Source organism: Microcaecilia unicolor, chromosome 2 (assembly GCF_901765095.1).
Source record: "Microcaecilia unicolor chromosome 2, aMicUni1.1, whole genome shotgun sequence".
NCBI lineage: Eukaryota > Metazoa > Chordata > Amphibia > Gymnophiona > Siphonopidae > Microcaecilia > Microcaecilia unicolor.
In genome coordinates, this window is record NC_044032.1 from 151587269 (window position 1) to 151610864 (window position 23596).

A 23596-nucleotide genomic window follows, 5' to 3' on the forward strand; every position below is an offset into this window, starting at 1 on the left:
GACACCCATATATTCCTATGGGTGTCTTTAGCGTTTAGCATGTGCTAAAAACGCTAGCATGCCCTTAGCGCAGCTTAGTAAACAAGGCCCTCTGTGTAGCAATTTTATCTAAATAAGATATGTAAACATGTGACAATAGCTTGGACTGTGTGACTCCTGATGCAGGCATCATTGCCAAAACACGGCCATGTTGAGTCCTTTTACTGTCTGATCCTTCATGTCATGACATGGAGTGAAAGGTTCTTGCCTTTTCATTGGCACTAATAAACTCTTTTTAAGGAGATACGGTTCTTTGCCATTTTTGTACTGGACTACATCTCACTATTATATTCGCCACAAAACTATTTAGGGCCCCTTTTACTAAGCTGTGTAGATGCCTAAGCATGCCCAATGCACGCCAAAATGGACTTACCACCCGACTACCGCGTGGCTCTTGTGGTAATTTCATTTTTGGTGCACGTCCGCTATGCGCATCTGAAAAATATTTTTTATTTTCTGGTGCACGTAGCGGACAAGCACCAAGTGGCATCTGATGCGCGTAGGTCATTACCACCCAAATTCTTTACCGCTAGGTCTATGACTGGCAGTAAGGTCTCAGACCCAAAATGGACACGCGGCAATTTTGATTTTGCCGCACGTTCATTTTCGGAGGGAAAAAAGGCCCTTTTTACAGGTGCACTAAAAAATGATTCTGTGTGTGCCCAAAACACACGCCTACACTACTACAGGCCATTTTTTAGCGCACCTTTATAAAAGGACCCCTCAAAGCGGACTCAATAAAATTGTAAGAGGACCTTGGGAGGCTGGAAAAATCGGCACTTAAATGGCAAATGAAATTTAATATGAACAAGTAGAAGCTGATGTGTATTGAGAAGAATAGCCCAAATTATAGCTGCATGATGCTAGGTTATACATTAGGAGTCACCACCACGGAAAAGGGTTTATTTCTCATTGTGGATAATACGTTAAAATCTGCTGTTCAGGGTGCAGCATCAACAAAAAACACAAATAAAATGTTAGGAATTATTAGTAAAGGAATAGAAAATTAATCAAAGCATATCATAGTACCTCTGTATCATTCCAAGGTGAGATCACACCTTCAGTATTGTATACAATTTTGGTCACCACATCTCCAAAAAGATACAGTGGAACTAGAAAAGAGGGGAGATATTATAGAAGTCTATAAAATCCTGAATGGAGTGGAGTGTGAATCAATTGTTTATTCTGTCAAAAAGTACAAAAACTAACCCCCCTGCCATGCTAGCAGCTGGCGGTGCGGTAATGCCAACACACCCCATTCACTTTGAATGGGCTGTCGGCAATACCATGTGGCTTAGTAAACAGGGGGGTAAGGGACAGTCCATGAAGTTATTTAGTAATACATTTAAGACAAATACGAGAACATATTTTTTAACTAAACATATAGGTATGCCTTGGAACTCACTGCCGGAGCAAGTTTTAAAAAAGGGTTGGACAAATTCCTGGAGAAAACTGTTATCAAGGTAAACTAGGGAATGCCTCTGCTTATCCTAGGGATTAAGTAGCCTGAAATTTTGCCACATTTAGGGACTCTGGTAGGTACTTGTGACCTGGACAGGCCACTATTGGAAACAGAACACTGGGCTAGATGGACCCATGGTCTGACCCAACACGGCAACTTATGTTCTTATGGCAAGTAGAGTCTGAGTATCGAGCATGAGTCTTGGTCAATTATAAACCCAAGTGATCAGTATAAAAAAAAGATCAGACCAATGCACTGGAATATCCAAAAAGTGAGACTGGTTCCTAATGTAAATTAATCAGGTAGATTATAGAATCTGGGGATAATGCCACTGAATATCAACCAGGTAATTGATTCAGTGTCACTTTTTAAAAAGCAATTGAAGACATATTTGTTTTATGAAGCTTTCATTGATTATGGACTTTAATATAGTTATAGACTGGCTTTTGTTATATATTTGGTATTTTCTGCATGTTCTGTTTTGTTGTTTTATGTTGTATGTCTTCTTGTATTTGTTGTGCTGATTTTATGAGTGTTTGTTGTAACCCACTTAGATGGAATGGATAGGGAGGATATAAGTTTTTTTTTTTTGTTTTTTTTTTTATTTTATTATTTATAATTTTTACATTATTCATCAAGCTTTACATCTTGAACAGAAAAGGTACTTCATCAAAGAAACAGAGAAAAAAAAACCCAAATACATCCTTAATTCACAATTAAGAGTTAACAGATAAGTACACTCGAGTCCTCAGTTTTGTGATCCAAGAATTACACATGTGGAAAATAAAGAAGAATATATTATTGAGAATTATTAAACCTGACTAAACAAAGAGTTCCTATTTTAATCATAGCTCTATATTCCCTAAAGATCTCAAACTCTTCTGGTAACGAGAAATTCTGTAAGTTGTGAGGATTCATAGAAAACATACTTCACTGACTGGTAACAAACTACGCACTTACAAGGGTAACGTAGGTAAAAAGTAGCTCCCAACTGAAGAACACCTGGTTTTAAGAGCAAAAATTGTCTACGTCTTCTTTGTGTTTCCTTAGAAACATCAGGAAATATACGTATTTTTAAACCCATAAATTCTTTATCTTTATTTTTGAAGAATTGTCTCATAATCCACGCTTTATCTGGAGGAAAGGCAACTGTTACCAATAATGTTGCTGGAGACACTATTTCAACAGTTGGAGCCTCTAATGCAGCGGAAACATCTAATGGTTGATCTGAAGTATTTCCAGGCATTTTAGTTGGTAAATAATATGCTTGAATTAAAGGAGGAAGAGAGTCCTCCGGCATCCCCAAAGAGTCTTTGAAATATTTTTTCAACAGTTCTCTAGGCGCAGTCGTAATTGCCCTAGGGAAATTTAAAAATCTCAAATTATTAGCCCTTTGGGAATTCTCCAGAGACTCAATCTTCCGTCTCATATTAATACAGTCTTTAATTAAAGTTGTTTGTGTCTCTTGTATTTTTTCTGTAATTGATTTTTTTCCTTCTTTAATATATCCTTCCTTTCTATTTCCGCGGCAACAACTGTTTCTTCTAATTTCTTTACTCGAGATTCTAATACTGGGGAGGATATAAGTTTGATAGATAAATAAATAAATAATATCAGTGCAGTCTGGGGACAGAGCTAAAGCAGAGACAGAAGTTATCTGGGTCCCAAAGGATAAAGGGTCATGGATATGACATATATTGCCTTTCTGTGGTACTATATTCAGCAATGATACTCGGATAAGTATCTGAACAGGTTAGATCAGACCAGTGTTGTCATAACTTCCTCAGATAGTTATCCTAGTAGATGTGCTGAATAACTTCCAGCAACTGCTGAATACCCAGAACCTCTGCATCAGTATCCGGGAATGGCCTGACGCTGAATATCTGTGTATAGGAAAACACACTGACCACTGCAGGTTAAATATTATCCCAATAATGTCATGATTAATCAATGCCTGGTTCTCTCAAATCTGAACCTTTCAGCACCTCCGGCTCCAGAAAAGGGCATTACCTAGTCAACACACCAACACTCTATCTGCTTGTGAAACAAAAGACCTGAATCTGGATAACTTAGGAGTCCTTTTACAAAGGCGCGCTGAAAAATGGCTTACGGTAGTGTAGGCGCGAGTTTTGGACGTGCGCCTATCCATTTTTTAGCGCACCTGTAAAAATAGGCCTTTTTAAATTTTTTGCCGAAAATGGACAAGCAGCAAAATGAAAATTGCTGCGCGTCCATTTTGGGTCTGAGACCTTACCGCCAGCCATTGACCTAGCAGTAAAGACTCACGTGGTAACCGGACAGTAATGACCTACGCGCGCCCGAAAATAAAAAAATATTTTTCAGACGCACATATCAGATGTGCACAAAAAGTGAAATTTCCACAAGAGCCACGTGGTAGTCGGGCAGTAACTCCATTTTGGCACGCATTGGGCACGCGTAGACGCTTACGCGGCCTAGTAAAAGGACCCCTAAGAAAACAGAGATGGAGTATTTGAGTCGTCTGAGGCCTGGAAGATAAGGAAGCTAGAAAACGGACTCATTTTTCCAGCCAATTTAATTAAGCCCAGGCAAGTGAATGTATGATGAGGATCTGCAGAATGTTTACCACTTAATTGTAATTGGGAAAGTCTATTCTAAATTAGCCTGCCATGTTGAAAAAAAAATGCAATAATTCAGAGTGATGAGATAGCTAACTAACTTTCAACAGACCAGCCCTGACTTTCAACAGACCAAACACCATGGAAATAAATGAGATGCTGAATCCTGCACTCAGCAGACTGCAGATCATAAAACTGTGCCTGTCACTTGTGCATCTGATATCCTTATAAGCAGGCTTTTAAAATTAAATGTTAATGAAACAGCAAAATAACTATGATTCTGTCTTTTCTTTATTACAGATTCCATAGGGATTTTCCACAGTTTTCTAAGGGGCCCTTTTACTAAGCTGCTTTGGCACCTATGCGCGCAAGCGCGCACCAGTTCAGAACTACTACCTGGCTACTGCGTGGCCCCGGGTGGTAATTTTATTTTTTACATGCACCCACTACACACACCAGAAAATTTCTGGCACGTGGCACTAACCGGGCGGTAATCGGCATTGTGCACGCGCTGACGATTACTGCCTGGTTAACGCGTGAGACTTTACTGCTAATTGAATGGGTGGCAGTAAGGTCTCAGGCCCAAGGTGAATGCGCACTAATTTTCATTTTGCTGCACGTCCGTTTTCAGCCAAAAGAAAAAGGCCTTTTTTGCAGGTGTGCTAAAAAATGGACCTGAGTGCATCCAATACACACGCCTACACCAGTGCAGGCCACTTTTCGGTGCACCTTAGTAAAAGGACCCCTAAGAGCGACATATACTAAAGGCTTTTCTCCAATTGGGGAGCCTATGCCTACAAACAGACAAGCCTACTGTATGTGTACAGACGGACAGACAGATGGACTGACCATTGGTAACGGGTGATATAGTTTGTGAAATGCAGCTAATAAGTATCAAATACACAACAGAGCAGCAACATGAGGTGCCACAATGAGCTAAGGGAAGTCATGATCCTAGGGAATGGGAGAACTGAAGAAGTATAGCCCCACAATTATTAAAATGGACTTGGGAATATCCACTGCTTATTTCTTGGAGAAGCAGCATAAAATGTATTGTGCTGTTTTGGGATCTTGCCAGGTACTTGTAACCTGGATTGGCCACTGTTGGAAACAGGATGCTGGGCTTGATGGACCTTCGATCTGTCCCAGTATGGCAACACTTATGTACTTATTTACACCAACTAACCGCACATCGTCCTGTATAACCAAGAAGAAGTAAACGAGAAAGAGAAGAAAACACCCAGCAGCACTCAGATTTACAAAGCACCCATTCACATACCACACAGACACACCAATTCATCTCTAAAATACAAGCAAAAGTTTCCTGAATACAGACATTTTATAGTACTTTTATAACTAAGTGCATGGCATAGATGCAGACAGATTTTCAAAAACAAAAGTATGTGCATGCTCATGTTTTGAAAATTATGCTTGGGCATTTAGGGGGAAAGTTAACATTAAGATGGGTTATTTTACCACAAGTCATGCTATTTTAATACAGGGTCCCATTGTATGCAATGAGACCCTGTGCTAAAATAGCATCTTGTGGTAAATAGCTTGGCTTAACACTAGCCCATGTTGATGACTTCTCCCCTTATTCAATTACATTTACACCTACTCTATGGCACTCACACATTTTCTGTGCATGTATTTTAAATAGGTCTGTAAATACAAAACTCTCCCCAACTATTCTCCTAGGAATGCTTCCAGTTATTTTCTGTAAATTTGCACATCAACAGGCTGAATGCAGGTAACTTTGTGCCTCATGTACTGTATCCACAGCTAAATTTTGCAAGAGATTTTTTTGCACATTGTCACAGCCAGGACGTTCATACATTCCTAGCTGTGGTAATATCTGAACAAGAAATTTAAAAATTGCCTCATTACACAGCAGCACATAGTTTCAAAAGGCCTACATGGCTCAACTTAGAGGCCCTTCAGTCTCCCTGTAGGCTTCCAATCCATGCTGGGAAGTCCCCCGTCCCAAATACATACACTCACACACACACAGTCCCCTATCGCTCAGGTGGGAGCTAAAATTTTCAAATACTACTACTACTTAACATTTCTAAAGTGCTACTAGGGTTACGCAGCGCTGTACAATTTAACATGGAAGGACAGTCCCTGCTCAAGGAGCTTACAATCTAAGAGACAAATGTACAGTCAATCTGATAGGTCAGGCAGATTGGGGCAGTCTATAATCTCCCCCCTTTTGTATGCCCCACCATCTTTAGGTCTTAAATGCCCAGACCCTCACTCACCCTGGTAGACAGAAAAGGCAAGAGCAGTTCCCATTTTCTGTTGCCCTATGGTGGCCATCTTGTATAATGACATAAAGAGGCCGATATTCAAAGGATTTATGCTCCTACCTTTGAGAGTTATGTTCACAAATTAGTAGATTTAGTGGGGGTAGGGGTATGGGGGGGGAGATTTTAGGAGCTTAGCACTGATTTTCTGCACTAGGCTCATGAATTAGGCTCATAATTGTAAGCAACTGAATGAAAGGCCTCAAATTATGAGCATAACTTTTAAGCTCCTAAATAGGCACAAATTTAGGAGGCTAACTTAAGAGCACAAATTTAGCAGCTCAGCATTTTTTTTCTCTATATCGGGTCACACTATTTTTCAGGCTTTTGCAGTATTTTTCCCTTGACGTATACTTTCACTAAATCACTTCACACTTTGGCATGAGACCTTCTATATGGATACTGGACACATGAAGGGCAGTACTATAATCTAGGCATCCGCCTTTAGGTGTACCTTGCATGCACAAATGACTAGATTGTACTCTGTGAAAGTGCCAGCAGGGTTCCTTAGCGCTATTCTGTGAAGGCACGCCTAACATACATAGCGCATTAATGCAAGGAGAGCAAACACATGGGCGGGGCATGCGTAACTTATAAAATACTGAAAATTATGCTGTAACTGAAGGTACATATATGCTAGATGCACTGAAAAATGAGCGATACTAATCCTATATAAAAATTTGCACCTCCAATGTTCCATGTCTGGCTGCCTGGGTTCATAACATCTCCTGATGTCAGCTAGCCTCCAGTGTTCCATTTCCATTCCCCCTCACTGTCCCGCCCTCGCGTCTAGACGTAATGACATCAGAGGGCGGAACAGTGAAAGGGAAGGGAACGCTGGAGGCGAGCTGACGTCAGGAGGGATGTTACAAACGGAACGGAAGCCAGCGCCAGCCAGCCAGAGAACATTCAGGTACAAATCGAGGGGAGGAGAGAATCGCGGGACATCGAGGGGAGGGAGGGAGGGAGGAAGGAAAGGGAAGGGGCAGGGAGGACAGGGCAGAGGAGAATTGATGGACATGGATGGGATGGGAGGACAGTAGAGGAGAGAATCGTGGGACACGGATGGGAGGGCAGGGAAGAGGAGAATCGCTGCACATGGAGGGGAAGGGAGGGAAGAATCGCTGGACATGGAGGGGAGGGCAGGGGAGAGAGAAAAAAAAAGAAAAGCTTACAGGACAGCCTTGCTAGGGCCCGTTTCATTGTTGAGGAAACGGGCTTGGTTCCACTAGTCTTCTATAATGGAATCTGACTGCCCAGGCACTGTTATAAAATATATTACTATCGCATATCCTTGGGGACCCTAAATATATATATATACATATATATATATGGAGTTTGAGAGAGAGCATTAGATGTTCCTGAAGAGAAAAGGATATAAAAACATCTAAATATATAAGGTGTTTATTTTAGAAGATCTGCTTGCATTTTGACATCCATAAACCAGCATTAGATGTCTATTATGCATAGATGTCTAAGTTTTGAATTTTTCAAAGCCAGGATATGGATATTTAAAACTGAAGATGGTTCAAATAACAAAGGGGCATAATCTGGCAGGATTAGTGTGGGCCCAAAACACAGACATTTATCTACATGGGCTACCGATAAGACGGGTTGTTTTACTGTTAACCCAGCTCATTAATAACTAGGTCTCATTGCATAAAATAGGACCTGTGCTAAAATAGCCCACATTGATAATTCCCCTCTTTATCCACCATTTCAAAAGGGGATTAAATGTCTATGTCCAGAGAGATGGACATCGGGAGTTAGATCTGCTACCCTGGATATCCATGTTTCAAGAAAGTGCTTCTATAGAGCAGCACTGCACTGGAGGAATTAGAGGGAGGTCACCTACTTCATCCCCCAGTGGTTGCTGTTCCCAACCACCACCACCACCCCCTCCCCACAAGGCTCCTGGCCATTTAAATTGCTTCTACAGGGCTATCTAGGGATATTCAGTTGCACTTAACTGGATAGTGACGCTGAATATCCTCTTTAACTGCCTATGTCAAAACCAGCTGGTTTGTGGGCAGTCCACGGACGGAGTTAGGGCAGAGAAGAAAGTTGGCCAGTTAGAGGTAATTTTCAGTCCACTAACCAGCTAGATAACCACATAATGTTAGGAAAGCAAAAGAGCTCACCTAACTGCAGTGGTATACCAAGGGCGGAGCAGTAAGGGTGGTCCACCCTGGGTGCAGGAAGCAAGGGGGTGCACTGAGCAGTTGCATGGCTGTTGGCTCTGCCAGTCCCCTGCCCCCTCTGACATCAACTTCTTGTTCCGGGGCAGGGGGCCGGTCGAACCGACAGCCAAGCGACTACTCAGCATACCCCCTTCTTGAAGGAAGAAGTGCAGGATGCACCTTGACAAGGGGGGTGTTCTGCCCCAGGGGGTGATGCAACTTGTGGAGGGGGTGCTCCGCCCTGGGTGGCAACCAAACTAGGTACACCACTGCCTAACTTTATGCACTAGTCTGAATGTCGCGACAGGTGCCTGGTTAACTTTGGTTGGTGCACATATGTAGATATTCAATGTCGGGAGCTACACAGCTCAGTTTTTGAGTCAATATTACTAGTTATATGCTTACTTAACTGCAAATATTAATCTGGTAAAAAAAATGAGTTCTCAGTAAAACCTGTATTGTAAATATTACCCTATCTTTAGTATGCTGCTATTGTATAAATAATGAAGTCTTACCAGGTACCATTGCTGATTCCACATAGGGTCATTGAAGAGATTTTCTGCACTGTTCTTCAGCGCTGACCGTTTGCTTCGCTGTTTTCCATACTGTTGTTCCACCCATGACACCTATAAATATTTACACATTGTATATTTATCATATATTCCATCTCAAAATACAAGTAACTTCTGTTTCCAATGTCTTTAGTCTGTGGGAGGGGGGTTCCGGCACTGAATTTAGGATAAGAAAATAAAAATATTTTCTCACCTTATTTCATAAACAGGCTACCACTTTACCTGAGATATATTGAACTATCGAATCTGTAGCCAAAATTTGCCACTTGGTTTTGGCCAAATCCAAAACTGGCAGCTAGGGGCAGGTTCAGCCCAGCCCAGCCCAGCCCCTGCATGGAATGAGCCACCACTCCCTCTCTTCCCCATCCACAGAATGAGCCCCTTCCCTCCTTCTTTTCCTATACACAGACAAGCCCCCTCCCTTCCCCCCTCCAGAATCCACCCATAGCCCCCCCCCTCCAGACCTACTGTCCATCCCTAGTGGTCTAGTAATAGTCAGGAAAGGAGCTATGCTCAGTCCAGTGGCGTAGCAAGGGCGGGGCGGTGGGGGCGGTCCGCCCCGGGTGTCCGCGGGTGGGGGGTGCTCTGTCACGTCTCTCTCCTGCCACCGCCTGCCTTTTTCTTTTTTTTTTTTTTTAAATCCGTGCAGCCACGCAGGCAGCGCTTCGCGTCTGCCCTGCGTGTGCTATGAAAGAAGTAAATCGCCAGCGCTGGCTTCGGGGCTTCCCTCGATGTCCCGCCCTCGAGGAAATAGGAAGTTGCCTCACAAGAGGGCGGGACATCGAGGGAAGGCCCAAAGCCAGCGCTGGCGATTTACTTCTTTCACAGCACACACAGGGCAGACGAGAAGCGCTGTCTGCGTGGCTGCACAGATTTAAAAAAAAAAAAAGAAAGAAAAAGGCAGGCGGTGGCAGGAGAAGAGGGCTCTGTGGCTCTCAATGGAGGGGGGACGGGACTAGGTCGGGGGGGAGCTCAGAGGGGAGAAGGGGATTTGAGAGGGTGGGGGAGTTCAGAGGAGGAGTGCTCAGAGGGGAGAAGGGGATTGAAGAGGGTGGGGGTGCTCAGAGGGGAGAATGGGGATTGGGGAGGGGTGGGGTGCTCAGAGGGGATAAGGGGACTGGGGAGGGAAGTGCTCATGGGAGAAGGGGTCTGAAACTGGAACTGGGGGCTGAAAAGGGGCAGGGGCTGAAACTGTGGGGACTGGGGGCTTTAAAGGGGACAGGGAGAACTGGCTGGGGCTGAAGCTCGGGACTGGTGAGAGAAAAGGGCTGGGGTTGAAACTAGGGGCTGAAAAGGGGACAGGGAGAAGTGGCTGGGGGCTGAAGCCCAGGACTGATGGGAGAAAAGGGCTGGGGACTGGTGGGATAGTGGGGCTGAAAAGGGTGGCAGGTGGGAGATGTGGGCTGGAACTGGAACTAGGTGCAGGTGGAAAGAGGGGGCTGAAAAGAGGGGGCAGAGAGAGAGGGGACAGACCCTGGATGGAAGGGGGGGGAACGTGAGGGAGGGCAGACCCTGGATGGATGGGAGAGGGAGGGCAGACAGATCGAAGGGGCAGAGAGAAAGGGCAGATGGTGGGTGGAAGGGGGAGAGAGAAAGAGGGCAGATGGTGGATGGAAGGGGCAGAGAGAGAGGGCAGACACTGGATTTCAGAGAAAGAGCGAAGACAGATGCTGGATAGAAGGAAGACAGTGAAAAGAAGACGAGGAAAGCAGAAACCAGAGACAACAAACTGTAAATAAAATATATATTTTTTATTTTTTTGCTTTAGGGTATAGTATTGTATCTGTGTTTATGTGTTAATAAATGTTTATAAATAGAACATATAAATAAGGTAATCATTATATTGGACTAATTTTTAATACATTTTGACTTAACTTTCAGAGAACAAAACCCCCTTCCTCAGGTCAGGATAGGATACTATAACAGCACTATACTGTATTGACCCGAGGAAGGAGGTTTTGGCCTCTGAAAGCTAAATGTATTAGTCCAATAAAATGGTATTTTATTTTCTATATTTGTTTTATTTCTATTTGTTAATTTGTAAAGTGGTGATCGGATTTGTTAGTTTTTTCAAATTTTATATTTTGCACAGTACTAGGGGACATTTTCTGTTTCTGTGGTGTTGCATTGTATGCAGAGTCTGGCATCGGGGTTCAGTTTAATTTTTGTCTAAATAGAAAGTTTATGATTACTTATTCTATAGTGGATTAGGGTGTATCTGTGTTTGTGAAAAAGACATGGCTTTCGGTTGGCATTGACTGTGCAGGATCGACGATCTGTACTAATCTGTCTGTTTTCGTTTTACAATAGGTGAATTGATAATTCATATTAGACCTAATGAACCACGTAAACTTCATGCTACAAAACAGACTTTTCCCAAAAGAAAAAGGAAAAATCTTACTCACCCCAATTCCTAAAGACACAAAGAAAAGCACGAGCGAAATAACCAATTACAAACCAGTAGCATCCATACCACTAATAACCAAAATAACTGAAGGAATGGTAACGAAACAACTCACAAACTATCTAAACAAACACTCAATACTGCATGATGCCCAATCAGGATTCCGATCAAATCATAGCACAGAAACGGTATTAGTCACCCTTATGACTAAATTTAGACAAATAATAGCAACTGGAAACAATATACTCCTCCTACAATTTGACATGTCAAGTGCCTTCGATATGGTTGACCACGGAATCCTATTACACATACTTGAATATTTTGGCATTGGAGGAAATGTCCTGAACTGGTTCAAGGGTTCCTAACCCAGCGTTCGTATCAAGTTACATCGAATTCAACCACATCTAATGCATGGACACCTGAATGTGGAGTACCACAAGGATCACCCCTCTCACCAACCATTTTCAACCTAATGATGATCCCTTTGGCAAAACTCCTATCAAACCATAACCTCAACCCATATATATACGCCGATGATGTAACAATATACATCCCTTTCAAACAGGACATCAAAGAAATCTACAACGAAATCAATCAAAATCTACACATCATGAACACATGGGCAGATGCATTTCATCTGAAATTAAATGCAGAAAAAACTCAATGCCTGATACTCACCTCCCAATACAACACGAACGAATTTACCACTATAAACACACCAAAATTAAACCGTCCAATCTCAGAAACGCTAAAAATCCTTGGAGTCACTATCGACCGCCACTTAACACTCAAAACTCATGCAAACAATACAACCAAAAAGATGTTCTACTGCATGTGGAAACTGAAAAGTAAGACCATTCTTCCCAAGATCCGTCTTTCGCTGCCTAGTGCAATCCCTCGTATTAAGCCATCTGGATTACTGCAACTCACTATAGGCAGGTTGCAAAGAGCAAATACTGAGGAAACTTCAAACAGCCCAGAATACAGCAGCCAGACTCATCTTCGGAAAACCAAAATATGAAAGTGCAAAACCCTTACGAGAGAAGCTACACTGGCTTCCACTCAAGGAACGCATTACTTTTAAAGTATGCACATTAATCCACAAAATCATTCACGGCGAAGCTCCAGCCTACATGTCTGAGTTAATAGACTTACCACCCAGAAACGCCAAAAGATCATCCCGAACTTTCCTCAACCTCCACTTCCCTAATTGCAAAGGCGTAAAATACAAGACGCTACACGCGTCAACCTTTTCTCACGTGGGCACGCAGTTCTGGAACGCACTACCGGGCAACCTGAGAACGATCCACGAGCAAACCTCCTTCCGCAAATTATTGAAGACCCATCTTTTTGAAAAAATTTACGGAAAGAACCAAAACACATAAAGTTCACACTCACTGTTCACTAATGCATCAATACATCCACTTCTGAACTCTCATCCCCCGTAGTCTCACCTCACTCATACCTTTACTCACAGAAATATGTATACCATACATAATGCCCTTTTAACTTCCCGCTGTCTCCTTCCAATGTTTCAAGGTTTTGTTCCAGTGTTTATATTCCTTAACAACACTTTGATTGTCTCGCATAACTCTTCACAATGTAATCCATAACCAAGTTGTAACAAATTGTATTTCCATCATTCATATCCTTTTCATCATCCTTTTTGGACGTCCCCCCCCCCCCCCCCCAATAATAAATACGTCCTTTTTGGACATGCTTCACTCAGCTGAGAGACCTTGAAGTCTCTGAGCCAATCACAACGTGTTTAGTTGATCTAAACGCGCTGTGATTGGCTCAGAGACTTCCAGGTCTCTCAGCTGAGTGAAGCACGTCCAAAAAGTACGTTTTTATTATTGCGGGGGGGGGGGTGGGACGTCCATAAAGCACGTCTTTTTGGATGGACGTCCTCAACTGCACTCTCCTGCTAGGATCGAGCTGCATCGGAGCCTTCCTGCAGCAGGCCGTGGAGGGGGTGAGCGGCGCGGCGTCTTCCTTTCGGGCAGCACAGAGGTGTATTTGGCATGCACTATTTGCCTTTGGTGTCTCTAGAAATCATGAAAACTCCTTTTTATTATCTAGCAGAAACATGCAGGCACATTTGGGGTAGAGAACGGGAGCATCTGAAGTTTCAGAGAACAAAAAAAGTAGCCTGGATTAAAAATCAAACAATTTGGCTCCTGTACTTCCTCCTGGACGATCTCTGACTGCCCATTACTATCTACAGGAACGCAATTTTAAATGCAACGGTATTAAACAAGACAAATAATAACCAGCTCTAAGGCTTAAGGGTGTTTGTTTGTTTGTTTGAGTGAAGGACGTCCATAAAGGACGTCCCTGACAAGCACTTGGATGTTTTTTTTTCCCGGATTTTTTTTTGTTACATTTATAGTTTTTCAATCCCACGCCGCCCCAACAAGAGGTACAGACCTCTCGTTAGATTTTCCATGGTTAGGCAATCGGAAAACAGTAGTGCATCTCATTACAATACATCTTCTACACATTATAATACTAATTTACTCGTCTGCATTCCATTTTCGTTAGCTGCTACCATGATCGGGAAATGGCTGGGAGAAGCCTTTAATGCATGCCAGGGTTTACTACTTGCTCGTTAATGGCTCGTTAAGTTTAGTGCATCTGGCCCTAAGTCACAGCACACTCCTCTTTTAAAAGCTGGTATGTTATTTGGCCACCGAGAATCCCCTGCTGCTCAGGGGATCACTGAAGTTTGCTAAGTATAAAATAAAGAGTTGCACACAATCCAAAGACTAAAGCAGACTTTCTTGTTCAATAATTAGACAACAGTAATCAGCTTAAGTCCATTTGAAGTGCTGGACAATGTCTGTCTGTTATTCCCTCTTCTGATGCTTAATGAGTATGAAAAACAGGGAAGTGATAGTGTGGCAACATACAATTCTAAGGCACAGGGGCGGACTGAGAGCGATCTGGGCCCCCGTGCAGAGAAGGTCATTGGGCCCCCGCCCCCCCCCCCCTTTGTTTACAGCACCCCTCCTGCACACTACAGCCCCCCCCCCCCCAGACCTACTTTGAAGGGCCCTAGTGATCTAGTGGATTCTTTGGGGGCAGGAAAGAACCCCACTCTTTCCTGCCCACTGCCGCTGCTCTACCCAACACCACCGCTTCTTCTTAATGGCTGCCAAGGCTCCCTGCAGCAGTCTTAGGATCTCAGCAGTCTCAGGAGACTGCCACAGGAATTCTTAGCATCCATTCTGAAGATGCAGTGGTGCCGGACCAAGCAGCAGCAGCAGGAAGGAAAAAGTCGGGTTCTTTCCTTCCCCCAAAGAGGCCACTAGACCACCAGCACCCTTCAAAGTAGGCTTGGGGAGGGTCCACTGAGGCTCTGGGGGTTGTAGTGTGCAGGAGAGGGGGAGAGAGGCACTGCCCCCCCCCCCCCCAGAGCCTCTGGGCCCTCGGGCACTGCCTGGTTGCCCCTTATGGTCAGTCCGCCCCTGCTAAGGCAAATCTGGGAAGATCCAAAATGCTGCTGCCCCATTTCATCTATACTTTTCAAACTTCATAAACAATAAACATCAGTGGAGAAGGATTACAGTGCAGTAAAGTCCACCATAGTAAACTGTGAAATGAAATCTTTCTTTCTGTGTACCAAACAGCACAGAATCTTCTGCAGCCCTTAATTCTGTAATCATAAAGTGATACTAATGTAACAATTTCTACCTCTTTGTGCCCTCAATCTACTTCTTTTTTTTTGGGGGGGGGGGCAGGAGGAAGGGAAAGACATCCATATTAAACTGTATTGCAAACAAAGGTCTTTCTATCCAGTGAGTGAAGAATAAAAAATGGTCGATATTCAAAGCAATTTAAATGGTCCGGAGAGGTTCTAGGTCATTTAAATAACTCTGAATATTCAGCAGCACTTAACTGGTTAGTACCACTGAATCTTCATGGTTAACAACTGAGCCAAACCAGATAACTTGTGGGCATTCCAGAAGAGGAGTTGGCACTTATACGATTAAGTGCCGATATTCAGCCGCTAACCAAATATAATAACTGCTTAGACTGAGCCGCATAAAACAAAACAGTCCTATCTTTAAGCGGTTCAGCTTATGCGGTTAAGGGCTGAGTATTGCACTTAACCGCATAAGTTTTAGCGGCCAACCTATAACCAGAGATTCAATGCTGGTGCTTGGACATGGCCAGGCATCGAATATCCAGGAACACAGCCAGCGGCAGACATAAAAATGCTGACCGCAACCGGCTGAATAATGGTAGGACTGTGTCTGCCAGAATTGTATGATATGAGTAATAGCCAGATTGGGGTTCTTTACACCAAGCCTCACCTAGTTTGTAGTTAAAACATTATATCTGCTGTAGATGTGAATATATTAGATGAAAACAATTCACCATATCTGTACAAAGCTGTGCTATGCTAAGGAAAAACAGAATATGTGATTTACTGCAGATACAATGTTCTTGCTTAGCAGGGTATAAATTCCAAAGAAATAAAACATATGTCCTCATTTAAAATCAAGTATATCAAAAAGCAAGCAATTAAAAATATACAAATGAATGGGAAACCCTATGCGTAGAGTAATAGGGAAGAGAATGTACCATACTTACACGGTCATCATCAGAAAGTCGCTTAGTGATATGACCAGCACTTCTTCGAGATCTTCTGGGATGATCTTTATATCTGAATAAGAAGTGGTTTTCAAGGGATCCAATCTATAGGAAAAGGAATGGTGTTAAATAGATCCTTGGTCCATCCCATATCCCAGTGGTTCTCAAACCTGGTCTTGGAGGCACCCCAGCCAATCAGATTTTCAGGATACTCACAATGAATATTCATGAGAGAAATCTGCATGCACTGCCTCCACTGCAGGCAAATCGCTCTGATGAATATTCATTGTAAATATCCTGAAAACCTGACTGGCTGGGGTGCCTCCAGGACCAGGTTTAGGAACGACAACTGTATTCATTTCAGAGGTAGGCAGCATCCCCTATCAGAAATTATGTTCACTTTTGAGTTTGAAAGGAATGTAAACTCCTCCCCTAAACAAATCCCCCTGGATTCTACAGAGGTCTAGAACATCCATGCCTAAATTTCTTAGCGTGCAATTCAAAAGGGGCGTAGCTATGGGAGGAGTATGGGAGGATCAGGGGGAGTTCCCAGAAGTTAGGTGCCATGTTATAGAATAATGTCATTTCCATGCCTAAGGTGGGCACTGACTTTAAGGATTCAGCAGGCTTAAATCCAGTGCCTAAAGTTAGCTGCAAGATCCATGCTAAGCTAGTATTCTGCAAAGGGTATGTAGATCTTTGTGGCAGTGGCATAGCTACATGGGGCCATGGGGGCCTGGGCCCCCCATAGATTTGGCCCTGGACCCCCCTGCAGATGACCCTCTGACCCCCCTCCCACCGCCAACCCTCCCCCGCTGCCGCCGAAGTCATCGCCTACCTTTGCTGGCAGGGGACCCCAACCCCCACCAGCCGAGGTCCTCTTCTTCCAGCACAAGGCTTTGTTCTGTTTCTGTGAGTCTGACGTCCTGCACGTACAGAACGTCAGACTCGCAGAAACAGAACGAAGCCTTGCACCGGAAGAAGAGGACCTCGGCTGGCGGGGGTTGGGATTCCCTGTCAGCAAAGGTAGGTGACGGTGGCGGCGGGGGAGGTTGGCAGCGGGAAGGGGGTCGAGAGGGTCGTCAGCAGGGGGGGCAAAGTTGTTGTTGTTGGTGGTGGTGGTGGTGGCAGCGGTGGTGGCAGGGGGGGTCGGCGATGGCAGGGGGGTCAGCAGTACTGGGGGGGGGCTAAAATGTGCCCCCTCACCTCGGGCTCTGGAGCCCCCTCCCACCAAAGTCTGGCTATGCCCCTGCTTTCTGGGTGTCATTTACTGAATCCACCACATTGGGTCTGCAGTCAATGCAAACTTAACTCATCCTGAAAAGTTACCTGGCTCTGGGGTCCCCCTGATAGGTTAGGGAACCTCTGATTTTTTTGGCTATCAAACAAAAACTTGGCCTACACTGGAGTTTGAAATGAACTATGGCATTCAATCCATGAAGCAAATGTTTGATCTTTATTATAAGCGACGATGATCCACGGATCAGATTGGTGTATAAGCATGAATCATGTTTTAAGATATAAACAGGATGGAGTCTGCCAGAAGCAGCTGCTATAATTGGTCTGTGGTATTTGTCATACAATCTATGGGGACAGACTGAAAGATCTCAATATGCATACTTTGGAAGAAAGGCAGGAGAGACATTTAAATACCTACACATCATAAATGCACAGTAGGCGAGTCTCCTTAAATTGAAAGGAAGATCTGGAACGAGGGGAATTTGGATGAAGGTGAAAGGGATAGATTCAGAAGTAACCTGAGGAAATACTTCTTCATGGAAAGGGTGGTGAATTTGTGGCACAGCCTCTCAATGGGAGTAGTGGAGACAAAAACAGTATCTGAATTCAAGAGAGTTTGGGACAAGTACATAGGATCTCTAAGGGAATGATAGGGAAAGTAGATGGCATGGATGGGCAGACTGGATAAGTCAAATGGTCTATCTGCCTACATTTTTCTAATTTTCTATGTAAACTTAATAGGTATACATTTTTCCCTTACAGTATTTGGTGCGTTTCAGTTCTTTTGACTTGCATTATCCCTCTCGTGCTGTACCTTTCTCAAAGTGATAATAATTTTGCCAATTGTGTAATGTTCTTAGGATCTAACCAAACATCTATTAGTGATACAGACCATTAACCTCTGCTCATATAAGCCCAATGTAAAGTAGCTCTCACTAACAGAAAAACTTGCATCACCTGTTCTCTCAGTATATTACTAACTGCTCACACCTCTAATAAATAGGACATTACTAATATCACTAATATGTCAGTCTTCTAAGAGAAAGAGAACACACTGTTACATATTAATGGATCACTGTTTTAGCACATGACTAGCTGTTTGCAGTTGAAATAAGTAATCCAGAGAGCAATGTGTTGTAAAATACACAGTAACACAGTAACCCCAGAATTCTATAAAAAGTGCTAAAATAATTGTGTGTTTAGATTTGGGCATGTGCTCAATTTGCCCACACAATTTAATTGAATAATGAGCCAATTAGCACCAATATTTGAGATCTTAACCAGCAATTATTGGTGCTAATAGGAATTATTTAAAAAGTGGGAACGTAAATTTAGGCGTGGGTCCAAAAAGGAGGCACAGCCATTGGTGGGCCAGGAGCATTCCTTTAATTTACATATATTGTTACAGAATAAGGAGAATTTACACCAAGGTTTCATTGGTGTTGTAAATGGTCACCCTAAATGTAGTTGCTGTTCCCGGCACTAAGCAACTATTCTATAAATGGCACCTAAATTTAAGCGCAGTTTATAGAGTAGCACTTAGTGTTATTTTTTCAGTGCCAATCTTATAGGTGCCAGTTATAGAATTCAGTCCTAAATGATAGCCAGTAAAGACCTCTATGGTCCATCCAGTCTCTAAAAAAAGAGAAACAGGAAATTCCTCTACGACAACCTAAGGAAGACACCAACCCCTGGATTCTATATAGCATGCCTAGAGATCGGCGCTGAAATCAGCGCAGATGGGAGACTGACTAAGATGGCGTCGAGACTAGATGCGATCTGCTGAGCTCCGGAGAGTTTTTTCTTAAATAACTTTTTATTGCCTCTCAACTATGCCTAAGAGGAAGGGGAAAGTTAGAGGAGGTTTCTCCTTACCCTCTACTGTCCCTATCCATCGACAGTTACCGATCACAGCATTCATGACGCCGATTACATCAATGGGCAATCCGGTGACCAGTTCAGAGAGGAGTCCCGGTCTGGAAAGTGAAGTTTCACTTAGCCCTCGTAGTCCAATCCAACAGGCTCAGGAGGCGAAAAGCATGCAGGGAGGTGAACTCGCCGAACCATCGGAAATCGTGACAGAGAGACGAGCTAAGGAGAATTCCTCCCAAGTCATGGTAACGCCCCAAGAGGGAGATTCTCCCCGAAGATCATAACCTTCTGTTTACCCCTAAGGAAGTGGGGCATAAAGAGACTGTTTCAGAGACGAGTTCTGCTGCGATACCAAATGGGGAATGAGGCCTATTCCTGAGACAGCCCTACTACCTCTAGAGAAGCCAACAAAGGTAACATTAGACTCCCTGTGGTCAGCAGTGGAAACATTGCACAAGGTTTGTCTTACCTTCGTTTCTAATACAAGGTCGAATACCTCAAAGATAGACTCTCTTCAATCTCAAATTGTTCTTCAGGAATCTAATTTGAAAAATTATGATACATCGCTATCCCAAGTTAAAGAACTGGAAGGTAAATTGCTTCAGAATGCAGATGTGGTACATCGTAAATTAGAGAACTTGGAAAATGGGGCTAGATCATTAAACTTGAGACTCTTAAATTTTCCCTCTGTAAAATACACCCCAACAAGAGAACTATTTCAAAAATTCTTAAAAGAAGTTCTCCAATATCCAGAAATCCCTCCGCTACAAAAGCTCTATTACTGCCAGCTCGAGAAGCCAAATCGAAAGTACAATTGCCTTTAAATGTTCTTCTGAAAGTTTAGATGTATCAGAACTTCTCGAGAAATCACAAGAAGAAGTAGACTTTAGGTCTACTTTATGGTTTCATTTGTTTTTCTTCAAGATAAAGAGGCTTTAATGAGAATTGTATTTAAGATGTACGGTTCCAGTCCTATTCATGGGAGAAAAGATACAAATATTCCAGATGTTTCCAGAGTGACACAAGAAAGGAGAAGAGATTTCTGTCTATGAGACAAGAGACCCTGAATTTAGGAGCTAAATTTCAATTAAGGTTTCCTTGCAATGTGTTCTTCAAATGAGAACTCGATATATCATTTCTTTGAACCATCATAATTTCGAGCATTTTTAGATGCAAGAATACCTAAATGACTTACAGTGACTCTTATTGGACTTTAATAAGCAGATGTAATCGAAGTCTCTTAAAGGCTATCTATCCTTTTAGTTGCATTATATGTTTTTTTCCTAGAATTTATCCTTATCCTCTTTAAAGGATTTGTGTATCAGTCTCCCTTATTTTGTGGACTACAGCCTATAAATACTAATGTGGTTAAGGGAATTAATTTCCCCGATTATTTTTTTTTCTTTTGAAATTTCTGCTTGTTTCTTGACAAAGTTCGCTTTGGAATAATGTTTAAAAGTTTAATAAATAAAGATTAAAAAAAAAAGAAATCAGCACAGATTCTACAACAGTGTGCGTAATTTAACAAGCTTAATCAGCTAATGAGCGCTGATATCAGCAGTTAACAAGTAATAATGAACACTAATTGGCACTGATTAGAATTTAGGTGCCCAACTCTCTAAGCATAGTCTATAACAATGTGTGCCGAACTTCTAACATGCACAGGCAAAAAGGGGTGTGGTTATAGGTGGGGAAATGGGCACTCTGTGCACGTCATAAAATTTACATGCCTAATTATAGAATATGGCCCACTGCGCCTAAATCTACGCACTGGGGTTTACGTCACAGTTTCATTGCTGTAAATGGATGCACGTAGATTTAGGTGTTGAAATTTTCAACCAGGCATAATTTATAATCGGCACCAATTATAGAATATGCTTAGTTGGCACTGATTTCAGCATCAAATTTTTAGGCGCCCTATATAGAATCTTCCCCCAAAGGAGTAGAGGATGACACACAACCTTCAGGCAGGGAGCTATGGATCAAACACCTTTACTGTAGCACCAACAATAAAGACCCAGCACGGGTCCATGTTTCGGCAGGCATACTGCCTGCTTCAGGGGTCATGTACAAACACTCTATAAATATTGTAATGTGTAGTACTTGGTGCAACACACTGAATGAACAGCAAAAGGATGTATCCAAAAGCAACAAGATCCACAGTACTACCCATTCTGATCTATTTTTTGCCATTTTCAGAACACAGAAGTTATATAGGGAAGGAGCACTTCAGTTCTAGTTCAAAGCAAGTTACATTCAGGTACTGTTCCCAGAGGGCTTAGAGGATTAAATGATTTGTCCAAGATGGCAAGGGGCTGCAGTGGGATTTGAACTGGTCTGTGGCTGGTTTACAGCCCACTGCTGTAACCATTACTCTACTGCTCCAGATAACAGAGCAGAGAAACAGACATGGTCTATACTGTGCTTTTTAAATTGCAGTCAGACGGAATAAGTAGTGAACTAGTCTACCATGGAAGATTTCAGAGAAAACGTGTTCTTTTGCTGCAGTACGCTGTGTACAACAAAAAATAAAACCAACAAAAAGCTCCAGTGAGAGAGGTAAAAGCTAATTACATAGGGTAGCTAACATGATACATAGAGGCTTAACTGCAATTCAAAAAGAACGTAGGAGGAATAAAATTATTATTTTTTTTTTTTTACTAGGAAGGAAAAATATCTTGTTTTCTGCATTACAAAAGTTACTTTTGCCTCTAGCTATTACATTTACAGTCTAGTTTTCGATTTCTAAGTGGCTGAGATTATCGGGTCGTTGGGTTAGATGTTATGTTCATCTATTATGTATGTTCTTCCGTTGTAAAATGCGATTAGCTACCTTGCAATTTCATCGTCTCCAAGCAGTGCCGGGCAATAAGTGGCACATGCTGCTATTTTTATAAAACAAGGCGAGCGTTAATGCTGGTATATTTGCACAAAACCAATTACTCATCCCTGGCTACACTGGCGTTATGTTGTTCTGAGAAACGAGATGCTTAATGGGAGCGCACCGGATCTCTTTTAGTAGAAATGTGGCACGATTTCTAAATATGAATGACTCACAAAGACATGAAAAAACTTTACGCCAGGCGACTCTCTCTTAGATGAGAAACAACGAAAATTGCCTGCTATATTAAGAGAAATTACAGGTAGACAAATAGATCACTACAAACAACTCATATTAGTGTTTATAATGGAGTATGTATGTTTTACAACATCCAGCCTTTTGAGTGAGCATTGCACTGTATGGCAGCCCCATGCATAGAAAAGTTAGAAGCATGCACTTTTAAGGTTTCTTGCTGTCCTATTTCTTTTTAATTTTACTTTCCCCATTACACACGTTGCTAATTAGTGCTGTAAACTAGCCTATACGCGCCTAACCTAGGTCAGTAGCCTAGGGCTTATCCCGATGCTGAAAAGCAGTCACTGTGTGTCCCCAGGGACCACTGAGGTGTCGCGAGGCTGCCCAGCGCAGATATTGAGCGCCTCTCTGGTGCTGCCATTTTGAAAGTAGGAAAATAACACCGAGCTCTTGACGCAAGCAGTAGAGACTGATGTGAATAACATAACAACCTCTTGGCTCTCAAGGGCCGGGTGGCTGGCTGCTCCTGAAAGCGAAGATCATTCCGGCAGTACTGCAAGTTCAGGAACACACAGAGTGGGGGGTCCCTCAATAGACTGAACGCTAATGCCACATACTGGGATGCTACCAAGGATCTATACGTGTATGGACAGAAAAACAAGGTGTGTATTTCTGTTGCTCGTAGAGTATGTCAGTTTAAATGAGAAATAGCATCCCCAGCAGAAATAAAAGCTCCCTTTCAGTGCTTAGTTAGCAGTAAGGATAAGCAAGTTTCATGGAAAGTGCAGCTTTACCTGACCCAAGAGATCGTACTCCAGCTCCTCCGCGATTGCTCGTGCTTCTTTTGGACCCCCGCGAATCTCTGCAGCCCATTCGTTGACATACTGTTTGTCCGCAGTAGTAAGATGTACTACACACCAGGAAGAAAAGAGAGCCCATATTGCACAGTGCAGGGGCCAGCATGTCCTTTCCATTGCAGTGCTTGGGCTGTGTCTGAGCAAGGGGTTCAGGTCCAGGCTGGGCTGCTCGCCTCTTTCTCTTTGTTGCTAGGCGAACGGATAAGGAGGCGCAGGATCAGCCTTTTCCCACCTGTCAACACAGCGCAGATCCAGGCTGAGTAAAACACCCCCCCCCCCCCCCCAAAAAAAAAAAAAAGAAAAAGCCTTCCCAGTCTGAGTGGAAATGAAAATCTCTACGTCAAAATTACGAAAGCCGCCCTGACGTCAGAGCCTCTTGAACTGTCTTGGATC

The 23596-nt window shown here is 42.9% G+C and overlaps 1 protein-coding gene across 1 annotated transcript in view; it reads right to left on the reverse strand.

The window, feature by feature from the left end:
• Positions 1 to 23383, reverse strand: part of PCSK1 (proprotein convertase subtilisin/kexin type 1) — a 115959-nt gene extending 92576 nt beyond the window's left edge. Inside the window, exons 1-3 of the mRNA XM_030192321.1 lie at positions 23141 to 23383; positions 16160 to 16264; positions 9100 to 9210 (exon numbers count right to left, since the gene is read on the reverse strand). Coding sequence (XP_030048181.1) covers positions 9100 to 9210; positions 16160 to 16264; positions 23141 to 23320 — 396 coding nt within the window. The 5' untranslated portion in view covers positions 23321 to 23383. The remainder of the gene's footprint in view (positions 1 to 9099; positions 9211 to 16159; positions 16265 to 23140) is intronic.
• Positions 23384 to 23596: the final 213 nt, after the last annotated feature.